Source organism: Stomoxys calcitrans, chromosome 5 (genome assembly GCF_963082655.1).
Source record: "Stomoxys calcitrans chromosome 5, idStoCalc2.1, whole genome shotgun sequence".
Lineage (NCBI taxonomy): Eukaryota > Metazoa > Arthropoda > Insecta > Diptera > Muscidae > Stomoxys > Stomoxys calcitrans.
In genome coordinates this window covers 160,187,745-160,200,863 of record NC_081556.1, presented here as the reverse complement: position 1 = coordinate 160,200,863, position 13,119 = coordinate 160,187,745, and the positions used below count along the sequence as shown (strand labels likewise).

At 38.6% G+C, this 13,119-nt stretch overlaps 1 protein-coding gene across 1 annotated transcript in view; it reads left to right on the top strand.

Moving 5' to 3' along the window:
* The window catches only part of LOC106081914 (uncharacterized), a 380,832-nt gene that overhangs the window by 108,854 nt on the left and 258,859 nt on the right, over window positions 1–13,119 (top strand). The window contains 6 exon segments of the mRNA XM_013244184.2: window positions 28–219; window positions 4,599–4,707; window positions 4,773–4,878; window positions 5,406–5,522; window positions 6,889–7,134; window positions 12,207–12,389. Coding sequence (XP_013099638.2) covers window positions 28–219; window positions 4,599–4,707; window positions 4,773–4,878; window positions 5,406–5,522; window positions 6,889–7,134; window positions 12,207–12,389 — 953 coding nt within the window.

Below are 13,119 nucleotides of genomic sequence, written 5' to 3'. Positions count from 1 at the left end.
TTTTCGGTGTCATTGTTGGCGATGCAGATTTCTTGGGAAAATCTTCAAGTGGTCCAAAAAGTCGTAACTTCTTTGGGTGGAGGGGACCACTGCGTGGCTCCCCAAGCCCCAAAACTAGTATGGCGTCCCATACTGGTGTGCTTAAGGATTACGGACATAGTAGTTTAAATGAGGCTTTCAAATCCCACAATAATGTCAACTTCAAATTGATTAAAACCGGTAAGTTTAAAAACAATACAAAAATAATGTTGTCAAAAGAAATTTTCAAGTTTTTGTTAAGACCCCTACTTAATAATTCCAGAGAACAATCAACATGCTTGCAAATGTTTCAAAGGATTAAATGGAAATTGAAAATTATTTGCTTTTGAAGTTTCATCTTCAAAGCTTAAAATGAATTTAAACATAAGATCGGCTGCAAGCATTTAATGGAGTCGACAAACTCTCACTCACATTCACATTTATAGGTCATTGGGGTATTAAATGCATACTCCATCGAGACGCTGGATAGAATTTAAACTAGAGTAAAACATTGAAATGACGATAAATACCTCCAAGCACACACACACTCTGGTTCCGAAATTGGTTATCAGATTCCGAAATACCTTTCGTTTAACCCCCATATTTCCGGGAAGTGCTTTGGGGGTGGGGTAGCCACCCAAACATTTGGTCTGATAATTGGATATCAGATGCGTTTTCTATTCTCAACTACATTTCATTTAAGTCCTGTATTGCCATGAGTGGTCTGTATGCCAAATTTGCGGTTTTTTGGAGTGGGGCGGTTCCCACAGGTGCTTAACACAGATCAATGAAATTTACTAGATGACTACTTCATCAAAGGGAGATTACATCTCTACAAAATTTTTCCCGCTTTGTAGCCACGTGGCCTTTAGGTATAAAAACAAGTTCAAACAGTACAAAAATGAGTGAACAATATTGGTCAGGATCTTATTTGTAGACGTAATTATAGCACAACAAGTAAAAGCGTGCTAAGTTCGGCCGGGCCGAATCTTAGATATCCTACACCATGGATCGCATTTGTCGAGTTCTTTTCCCGTCATCTCTTCTTAGGCCAAACAGGATATAAGAAAAGATTTGCTCTGCTATTAGAGCGATATCAAGATATGGTCCGGTTTGTACCACAATTAAATTATATGTTGAAGACCTGTGTAAAATGTCAGCCAATTCAAATAAGAATTGCGCCCTTTGGAGGCTCAAGAAGTAAAATAGGGAGATCGATTTAAATGGGAGCTGTATCGGGCTATAGACCGATTCAGATCATAATAAACCTGTATGTTGATGGTCATGAGAGGATCCGTCGTACAAAATTTCAGGCAAATCGGATAATAATTGCGACCTCTAGAGACTCAAGAAGTCAAGATCCCAGATCGGTTTATATGGCAGCTATATCAGGTTATGAACCGATTTGAATTTTATTTGACACAGTTGTTGAAAGTAACCTCTCTAGAGGTTCAAGAAGTCAAGACCCAAGATCGGTTTATATGACAGCTATATCAGGTTATGGACCGATTTGAACCATACATGGCACAGTTGTTGGATATGATAACAAAACACGTCGTGCAAATCATTTCAGTCCAATCGGATAAGAATTGCGCACTCTAGAGGATCAAGAAGTCAAGACCCAAGATCGGTTTATATGGCAGCTCAAATCAAATCGGACCAGAATTGCGCCCTCTAGAGACTTAAGAAGTCAAGACCCAAGATCGGTTTATATGGCAGCTATATCAAAACATGGACCTATATGGCCCATTTACAATCCCAACCGACTTAAACTAATAAGAAGTATTTGTGCAAAATTTCAAGCGGCTAGCTTTAGTCCTACGAAAGTTAGCGTGCTTTGGACAGACAGACGGGCGGACGTACGGACAGACGGACGGACGGACGGATAGACGTACGGACATGGCTAGATCAACATAAAATGTCACCACGATCAAGAATATATATACTTTATGGGGTCTCAGACGAATATTTCGAGTAGTTACAAACAGAATAACCAAATTAGTATACCCCCATCCTATGGTGGAGGGTATAACTAGCATCACGGTGGTCCGTTTCGCTACCCCTTGTTTTTGATACCCCTTTTTATTGTAGGACTTCCAAAATCGTAGATAGAATGAAGTTTTAGAATTATTTGAGCAGTTCCCGTTCGACGTATGCGAAGGTAACCTATTTTGGACTTTTTGGAACCAAAATAGACGATTTTTGAATAGATTATTAATTACCCATCATATATTTCCTTCTTGTACCTACATGCCAAATTTCAGACCTCTAGCTCTATCCGTAAAGAAAGTACCAAATGGTACCAATTTTGGTACCAAAATTTATGAATTTTTCCTATATTTCCATATATGCAGAAAGCAATAAATGGTACCAATTTTGGTACCAAAATGGTGAATAGATCATTTAGCCACTGGTGAATAGATCATTTAGCCACCCATCATGTAATTCATGTACCTACATGGCAAATTTCGGAACTCAAGCTCCATCTGAGCAGAAAGTACAAAATGGTACCAATTTTGGTACCAAAATGTAAGAATTTTGAATAAATCATTAAGTGTACTTACATGCCAAATTTCGGTTCCCTATCTTCAACTATGAAGAAAGTACCAAATGGTACCGATTTTGGAGCCAAAATGTTCAAATTGTGAAAAAACCATTTAGTTGCCCATCATATATTTCTAAGTTTTACCGACATGCCACATTTCAGACCTTTAGCTGCATCTGCACAGAAGGTACCAAATGGTTTCAATATTAGTACCAAAATGTACGAATTGAGAAAGATCACAATCACCCATTATGTATTTCCTAGTTGTACCTGCATGCCAAATATCAGACCTCGAACTCCATTTGTAAAGAAAGTACGAAATGGTACCAATACGAATTTTGATCAAATAATTTAATCACTCATCAAATATTTCCACCTCATCACATATTTAATTTTGGAGGCCACCGTAGCGCAGAGGTTATCATGTCCGCCTATGACGCTGAACGCCTGGGTTCGAATCCTGCGAGACTATCAGAAGAAAAAACCTTTTCAGCGGTGGTTTTCCCCTCCTAATGCTGGCAACATTTGTGAGGTAAAATTTGAATCGGACTGCACTCATTGATATGTGAGAAGTTTGCCCCTGTTCCTTAGTGGAATGTTCATGGGAAAATTTGCATTTTTTTTTTCATATATTTCCTAGTTGTACTTACATGCCGAATTTCAGACCTCTAGCTCCATCTGTAAAGAATGTACCAAATGGTACCAATTGCGGTACTAAATGTACGTTTTCTCCCGTTACCAGTACTATATTTTCATTTTTCTACCCACCACCGTAAGATAGGGGGTATTTTCATTAAGTCATTCCGTTTGCAACACATCGAAATATCAATTTCCGACCCTACAAAGTATATATATTTCGGATCGTCGTAAAATTCTATGACGATTTAACGATGTCCGTGTGTCTGTCCGTCTGTCCGCTCGTCTGTTCTTATTACTCTTGAACGGGTGAAATCGGACCATATTTGGATAGAGCTGCTATATAGACCGTTCTGCCGATAAAGGGTCTAATGCCCATAAATGCTTTAGTTTCTATCCGATTTCGCTGAAATTTTGAAGCAGTGAGTAGTTTAAAGCTTCCCGACATCTGGCCCAGATATGATTCAGATCGGACTATATTTAGATATAGCTTTCATATAGACCGATCTGTTGATAAAGGGTCTTTACTTTTTATCCGATTTCATTGAAATTTTAACCAGTAAGTAATTTTAGGTCTCCCGACTTCTGACCCAAATATGGTTTAGATCGGACAATATTTAGATATAGCTGCCATATATAACGTTCTCCCGATAAAGGGTCTGAAGCTCATAAAAGCTTTACTTTTTATCCAATTTCGCTGAAATTTGAAGCAGTAAGTAATTTTAGGTTTCCCGACATCTGACATTCGACATTTTTCTAATGCATGGTGTTTTATTGTAACGTGGATTTATTTTCCACATGCCTAGATTTGCTTCCATGTGTAAACCCTGCATGGTTTTTATGAATCGTTTAGGAGTTGTGTTTCATGGTTTCGAAAGCAAAAAGACGGCAACCGTTCATTGTTGCCAGAAAGTCGTGGAATTTTGCGATGTTTCATATTTATGTGATTTGACTAAAATTGAGTACCTAAGCCTTGCAATAGCCTTGCCAACTAACGCCAGCCCCATGAATTGGTAGGACGTTAAAGGTGACATCGCACGAGTGCAATCCCGACCGACTTTCATCTTTGAGAAAATGATGGATTTATGCATTTGGATGCATGTTTTATACCCATTACCATTGTGGAGGTCTCTTTGGCGCAGAGGCTAGCATGTCTGCCTAGGACGCTGGGTTTGAACCCTGGCTAGAATACAAAAAAAAAAATTTTCAACAGTGATGGGGACATATGTGAGGTACTATGCCAAGCCATGTAAAATCTTCTCCGCAAAGTGGTGTCACATGCCAGCTTAGATCACTGACCTTATAGAGCAGTCAAATCCCTAGCATCTTTGATTGTTTTCTGGTATTGTTGTAGTTAGCCACTTTCATGTCTTTAATTGCTTTCTTGCATTTTAAACAGTTTCTGATTTTACCGAAACCCTTTCCCATCTGTATGAGGACCATGCAACTGCCCTACAAACCCTTGTCACCAATTATCGTAAAAAGAATGCTGAACTTAGGAAAGAAAGGTAAGACTTTGACTTTGTTTGCTCCAGCTGAAAGTTAATCATTTTTTGGTTTGTTTGTATTTCAGACCCGCCTGCCATTTGTCAATTTTCCAAGCTTGGGAAACATTCCTACAAGAAGTTGAGACGGACTCACAAGCATCGAATGATGTGGCCCATGTTCTATATCGCCAGGTAAATTCGTTACAACAAACAACAGGCCTAATGTTTGTATTTTGTCTTTTTTTTTCAATTAAAAAGTTGTTCAATAGTAATGTTGTTTTCGTGTTTGCAATTAATATTTTATTTGTATTCACAAACTAATTTGATAGTTTTCTGTCAACTATATGTATGACTTCAGTTGAAGCCTAGCGACCAAGAGCAGGTTTTTGTCATGCAGTTCGTGTTGATTGCCATTAACCTATATGAGAACTAAATTGTTATGGGTTTCTAGAAGTTCCTGATATCCGATACTTTTTTGCCTTTTATTTCGAAATACAAAGTTTTTGTTTCGCATTTCCTATATTTCCTTTTTTTCCAATGCTCTTTGCCACAAATGTTTCTAAGCTTTAATCGAAGACACATATACTCATACAAAAAAAAGAATCGCGGATAGTCCCAACTCGTTTTTGCATTTGCATGACCTCATATGTGTTTTTGCATTGGCATTGGAATTGGTTTGTTTAATTGACTCGTTGTTTTTTTTCATTTTTCATTGACAGGTGTCACGACCAATGCTCGATAAATCCTTTCATCGCAAAGTTCAAAGCCGGAAAATATTTACACACAGGGAGTCCTTTGAAACCATTATTGCCAAGACTGAAGAGAAATTATCAAAGGTAAGTTGCCAGCCAATGGGGAAACAAAGGGGGGGACCCAACACAACACATTGCCAACATCCACGTGGGAATCTACCCCATACTGCTGCAAGCTGTAGTAAACATCCATCTTTCAATGAACCTTAGTCGTCAGCGACACACAATGAGGATCTCCCCCATATCATCTGCACAAGTCCATACCGAACTCATTTGACGAGTGTGTGCGAGACATTAGAGTGGCTTTTTGTTTGTGTAACTTAACAGCGGCATGTGCAAGCCCAAAATCCTCTAACCGCAATGTAATACATCCTAATGTACAAACACCGCTAATGTGAGCCAATCTGTGTGCAAGGAAACATTGTGACATTTGCCTCATGTTGCTGTCAGTCTTTCTCCTCCATACGTAGCCCCTAAGTTTGCATCTCAGACTGACATTTGCTAAATGCCTGCTTAAAAGTTCTTCTTTCGCATAAAGCTTAAATCAGGCCGATGTCATGCCAGAACTTCATGTTTAGCCAACCATCAGCCCAGCCATCTCTGCTTCCCCTTCACTTTGGCATCTCCATTTGGATTTGTTCTTTAAAACCGAAACCTGGCAACAAAATACTCCAATCAAATGAATGCGACGACCTGTTTCTTATTAAAGAGCAAAGCAGAGCAGATTCGAAGTGATTTTGAAAAATTGCGAAAATCCCGAAGCTGTGCAAGAAGTGAGCCGCCACGGTTGGCTAAGCAAAACAAAGCAGCTGCCACAATGCTTCGGGTGTTTGTTTTAAATTCCGTAAATTAAAGACACACCACCTAAGAAGGATTCCGTTCCGAAGGGTTAAAAGAGCAAAGTGTTTACATCAATTTCTTTGCTACGCTTTGTTTGGCTTAAGCTTGCTGAGAATTTTGTACTTTTGGTGCAAATATTACAGGGTGTTCAAAACTAAATGGCAACTTTAAGGTTCGCACACAATTCGTTTTGTTTATTGTTGAAGGTTCTTTTTTTTCGCGTGAACGAAACAATCGGAACAATTTCTGTGAATTGTTTTGTAGAAATATCACAAATCCCGTTAACAACACTTGAGAATAGTGACCTGCGGCCTAGTGGAGTTAATTGACATACTTCCTTTTCATTGCTTCATTTTCATTGGTTTAAACCAGCGCATAATGGAAAGTCATCATCATCCTTTTCCTGCATATAATGTAGAGGTATATGAAACTGCTTATGGTAGTGGTGGTGTTTGTGTGTGTGTGTGAAAATATATATATGAAGACATATGAAACTGCTTATGGTGCTGGTGGTGTGTGTGTGTGTGTGTGAAAACCCCTGCTGGATAAGATCGAGTGATATATTGTTAACCGTTTTGGACCTTTGTCTGTCTTTTCATCTCTTCCACAGTGTCGCCTGGACTATAAGCAATGCTATGTGGCACATCGTCAAAATGCCACCCAACAATCGCTGACGGAGTACATTGATGCGCATAATGCGTACGTGCAACAATTGCATGCCACAAATGCCATGCTCGAGACGTACCAGTGCGAAACGGTGCCACAGTTGATGCAGGAGCTGGAGGATATCCATAATGACTTATGCAGTATTATTGCCGACTCCCTACAGCAGGGGGCTGATGTTATGGCCAACAAGGTAAGTACAGCCATTTCCGGGCATTAAAGGTCCTTCGTCCATCGTTGGCGATTGTCATGTTGAGAGATTGTGACTATTGATGCATCAATGCACCGATGCGGATGGGGATTTGTTGTCAATGATTTATGACTTTGAAGGTTTAATGTGTGTCCTTGCTATGCCCACCATCACTGGGTGAAGAGCAGCATAGACCATTCATTGATGATCTATAAAGGACAATTCGTTTTTTTTTGTACCTTCAATTGTAAAGCTGGCTATTGTTGGCTATGGAATCCAGGCCAAAAGGCAATTTCCCATTTTGTATTGTTGTTGGTGTTGGCAAAAAAACGTAGCCATTTGCTACCAATGTTATGGAATCCTCGATAATTTAAAACTGAGCGGAAATTATATCTTGGAAGTTCGAATTTAAGATTCTTAAACCTGCGCATTATTTTCCCAGAGGATAAAAATGAAGAACGTACATGTACAGGGTGCGCCAGAGAAACTTGAACTCACTTGAAAGCACAATAAAAACAAAAGTACTTCAGTTATTCTAATAAATCTTTTTTATTTGAGAATAAAATATCCCAATTTTTTCATGCAGTCTTGAAAATAACTTCGGGTAAATGGCGCCCCCATTGAGCATACACTGATTGTAGCATATCCATCGGTATGTTGGCAATAGCGTTGCAAATGTTGTCTTGAGGCATTCTATGGTCCGTGGTCGATCGATATAAACCAGGGATTTCCAATAACCCCATAAACAGAAATGGCAGGCACATTGCGAAGCAACAAGGAATCGACAGTTAGGAAAGAAGCGAAGGCGAATTCGAAGGCCCGATGCTCCCTAGGCCGGAGTATGATGGCGCTTGACTGACTGGAAGTAGAAACAAACTTGGTGACTTATCCCTCCAGATGTGCCCCTCCCAACCCCTTTCCCTTACAACTCACCGCTCGGGAGTTTTTTCAAATAGGTAAGATACTTTGGCCCACCCTGTGCGTGCCGGATTCCGCCGGGCCGAATCTTGGGAAGCCACCACCATGGATTCTGCTTAAAATGTACACAAAATAATCTTAGTGAAAGTCATAGTTGTAAGACTAATCGGGAGATCTGCCCAAGACGTCAACTCGGGAGATAGATTTAAACAAGAGCTATATCAGACTATTCCCTGATTTGGACCATAGTAAATGCGATTGTTGGAAGTCGTAACAGAACACAATGTGCTGAATCTCATTCCAATCGGATATAAATAAAGGATTTTAGGCACCAAAGATGTGAAATCGGGAGATTGGTTTATATAAGAGTTACATACCGATTTGGACCATACTCGGCACAATTGTTGGAACTTGTAACAGAATGCTACATGCAAAATTTCAGCCTATTCAAATTAGAATTGCAAATTTGAACCAATTTGGCCCATTTGTAGTCCCCAACGACCCTAAGAAGTGTCTGTATCTGAAGTTGTTCAAGCGACTACCTTTAAGCGTTCGACTGCTAACGTGATTCCCACTGACGGACATGATTAGATCGGCGTAGTAAGTCAAAATTATCAAGAATATATGTACTTTACGGGGGCGTAAATTAATATTTCGAGGTGTTACAAACGGAATGACTAGATTAGTATACCACCATCGTATGGTAGTGGGTACAAAAAATGTCAATGCATTATTTAAATGTGGAACCTAAATTTGACACAGTGGGTTGTGTTAGGTCCCTGAAAATCCGTACGTAATATATGCTATATTGGACTATGATTTGCTATAGTCCCAATATGTATCGATTTATTTTCTTAGACCCACAAAAGTCGTATTTAATACCGTATTCTACTGAATTGCTATACAGTGGGTTGTGTAAAGCCCCTTAAAAATCCATACGTAATATGGTCCAGACCGACTTGTATTTGGATATAGCTGACATATGTACCAGTCTCCGGATTTATGGTACTGGAAGCTGAAAATATGTAAGGCCATCCACATCTGCACCGAATATGGTCAAGATTAGACATCAATTAGATAAAGCTGGACATAGAAATTTTACACGGTGAGTTGTGTTGGGTCTTTGTGTTCAAATCGGACTATAATTTAATATATCCCGATTGATTTCCCGATTCGAGGTCTTTCGTCCACAAAAAATGCTTCTAATTAGACTGCTACGCATCCTTCCCGACAAGAGTGCAGATCGACCAATTTGTGTATGTAAAAATGCAAATTTGCCCATGAACATTCCATTAAGGAACAGTGGCAAACTTCTCATGTGACAAGGAGTGCTCCCCGTTCAAGTTTAAGCTCAATGAAAAGGGACCTTTTTGGCTATAATCGAACGGAGTGCCGCAGTGCGACACCTCTTTGAGGAGAAATTTTTACATGGATTTTATGCATGACATAGTACCTCACAAATGTCGTCAGCATTAGGAGGAAAAGTTTTTTGGATGTTCTCGCCAGGATTCGAACCCGGCGTTTCGCGTCATAGGTGGATATGTACCTCTGCGCTACCTCTAGTTTACGATCTTGGGCCCGAGTGATTGAGGCGATGTGGTTTCTTTGATACTTTAGTTTATTCAAAAGAAAGATGCTAAGTTTAAGAAAGTAAAAACGTGCTAAGTTCGGCTAAGTTCGGACGAATTTTATATACCCTCCACCATGGATCGTATTTGTCAAGTTCTTTGCCCGATAACTATTTAGTGGCAAACAAAGTATAATGGACAAGAATTGCTATGCTATTACAAATTACGAAACGATTGGGCCATACTTTGTTTGGCTGTTGCAAACCAAAGTGGAATTCATCATACAAAATTTCAGGCAAATTAAATAAGAATCGCGCTCTTTGGTGGCCCAATAAATAAAATCGGGAGATCTGTTTATATGGGAGCTATTGGGTTGCCTAAAAAGTAATTGCGGATTTTTTAAAAGAAAGTAAATGCATTTTTAAAAAAACTTAGAATGAACTTTAATCAAATATATAATTGCCATTTTGTTCGATAACCTTTTGCCATCTTCCTGGCAAATTTAGTATTCCACGCTCATAGAACTTCTGGCCTTTATCTGCAAAAAACTGAACCAAGTGCGATTTTATAGCCTCATCATTGCCGAAAGTTTTACCATTTAAGGAGTTCTGCAAAGATCGAAATAAATGGTAGTCTGATGGTGCAAGGTCAGGGCTATATGGTGGATGCATCAAAAGTTCCCAGCCAAGCTCACTCAGTTTTTGGCGAGCGACCAAAGATGTGTGCGGTCTAGCGTTGTCCTGGTGGAATATGACACCTTTACGATTGACCAATTCTGGTCGCTTCTCCTTGATGGCTGTATTCAATTTGTCCAATTGTTGACAGTAAACATCCGAATTAATCGTTGGTTCCTTGGAAGCAGCTCAAAATATACCACACCCTTCCAATCCCACCAAACAGACAGCATAACCTTCTTTTGGTGGATATCAGCCTTTGAAGTGGTTTGGGCTGGTTCACCATGCTTGGACCATGATCGTTTTCGACTAATGTTGTTGTAAACAATCCATTTTTCATCTCCAGTTATGATTCGTTTTAAAAACGGATCGAATTCATTGCGTTTAAGGTGCATATCACAATCGTTGATTCGGTTTGTTAAATGAATTTCTTTCAATACATGTGGTACCCAAATATCAAGCTTTTTCACCAGTCCAAGACTTTTTATGTGATAATGAACGATTGATTTTGGAATATTTAACTTCTCTTCTATCTCACGCTCAGTTACATGACGATCCAATTCGATTAATGCTTTGATTTGGTCATCATCAACTTCATTTGGCCGACCTGAATGTTTTTGAATGTTTGACACTGTCTTCCTTTTAAGGCTTTATCACCATACACATCTCTTGACTTTTTAGCAACCTGCTCCGCGTTTTTTCCTTTACGGAAATAATAAAGTAAAATATGACGAAAATGCTCCTTTGTGGGCTCCATATTAAAATTGACGCCAAACAAACAAATGCAAACAAAATTTCGCGCACTCTTTTTCTAAAGAAAGCTAAAAGTAACAGCTGATAACTGACAGAAGAAAGAATACAATTACAGAGTCACAAGCCGTTGAAAAAATTTGTCAACGCCGACTATATGAAAAATCCGCAATTACTTTTTAGGCAACCCATATATACCATGTAATGAACCGATTTAGACCATACTTGACATAATTGTTGGAAGTCATAACAAAACACTTCATGCTAAATTTCAGTCAATTGCGCTGTCCAGCGGCTCAAGAAGTCAAGATCCGAAATCGGTTTATTAGGGAGCTAAATTAGGTTATGAGCCATTTTAGAGATACTTTCAATTTGTGCAAAATTTCAGCCAAATCGGGTAATAATTGCGCCCTCTAGCGGCTTAAGAAATCAAGAGAACAGTTTATATGGGAGCTATATCAGTTAATAAACCGATTTGCATCATACTTGGCACAGTTGTTGGAAGTTAAAACAAAAAAATCTAGCCAATCATAAACCAAATCGGTTTATATGGGAGCTATATGAGGTTTTTAATTGATTTGGACCATACTTTGCACAGTTGTTAGAAATTATAACTGCGCCCTCAAGCGGATTGGTTTATATGGCAGCTATATCAAAATAAGGACCGATATAGCCCATTTACTATCCCAACCCACCTACATTAATAGGAAGTATTCGTGCAAAATTGCAACCGCCTAGCTTTATTCTTTTGAAAGTTAGCGTGCTTTTGACAGACGGACGGACAGGGTTTAATGAACTTGGAACGCCAAGACGATTAAGAATATAAATACCTTATGGGGTCTTAGACGCATATTTCGAGGTGTTACAAACGGAATGACAAAATTGGTATACCCCCATCCTAGGGTGGAGGGTTTTTGATTTTTAAGACTTATTCAGAGAGCGATATTCAAAGTGAAATCGTATGTTCTCTCTTTTTTGAAGTCTTGTTTTTTTCTTCTCGAAATCATTTCCTAAACCCTTCTATCAAGGAAAAATATCTTTACATACTGCTACTCTTTTTAAATTTTTCGAAAAAAGGAAAATTGCTCGGATTGTTTATTTTTATCAACTTTTTTTTGGTCTCATTTTGTATAAAAAATTCTTATATTCTCTGATTTCGTTTTAGGCCTCCGATCAAGCAAGACGGTACTCAAGTTTAACAAGTCAATGTGCTACTGTATCACCCGTACAAGATTTAACCAATTTTGTGCGCATTCTTCCACCACTTCCTACTGCTGCCCAACGGGTGCAGAAGCGGCCATTTGCTCCAGCGGCGCCTGTTGAACAAGAAGACAATGGCGAGCATAGTGTGAGTAATCTGTAAAATAACAAATGCTTATAGTATTTTTAACCAAATCCACCATAAATCAAAATGGCTAATTTGCCAAATATAATTGAAGTTGGGCATTTTGATTTCAAACTTTAAAATGCTTGATATGCATGAATCGGGAAACGAACAATGAACTGTGACACACCAAAAAGGTTGAAATCCAATATTGTCATGTAAAATGTGAACTAGAAACGATATGTGGTTGCAGAGATGTCTTAGATTAAGTCTATCGGCTGAAAGCCCGCTTTATAATTATGTATTACCTTATTCTACACTGAAAAAAATGTTTGTTCTAATTTTAAGATTCTAGCCCAAAATAAGCAAACGTAATGTAAATATGATCAGTTTTCTAACATTTCCTTTGGTGAAAGATATTTTCCTTGATACTAAATGGTAGGTTAATTCCTTAACTTTTCTTCTTGTTATTAAGGACACAAATCTAAAATGAAGGTCAAAATATCGTTAAAAGTTAGGAAATTAAGATTGGAACAAGACGACAGTGTACCTTAGTGAAAGACGCAAAATATCCTTAGAAATAGAATCGTCATTGAATGTTTAGTTTTTTAGGTTCTGACACTAAGTTAAAAAAAAGAATTTTTCAAAAAATTATAATTGGACAGTCATCTGTATACTTCAATAAAAATCAATCAGCGATCGAAATGTGAAATGGATGGTTCGGTCCGTGAGTAAATAAAACATATAAAAAAGC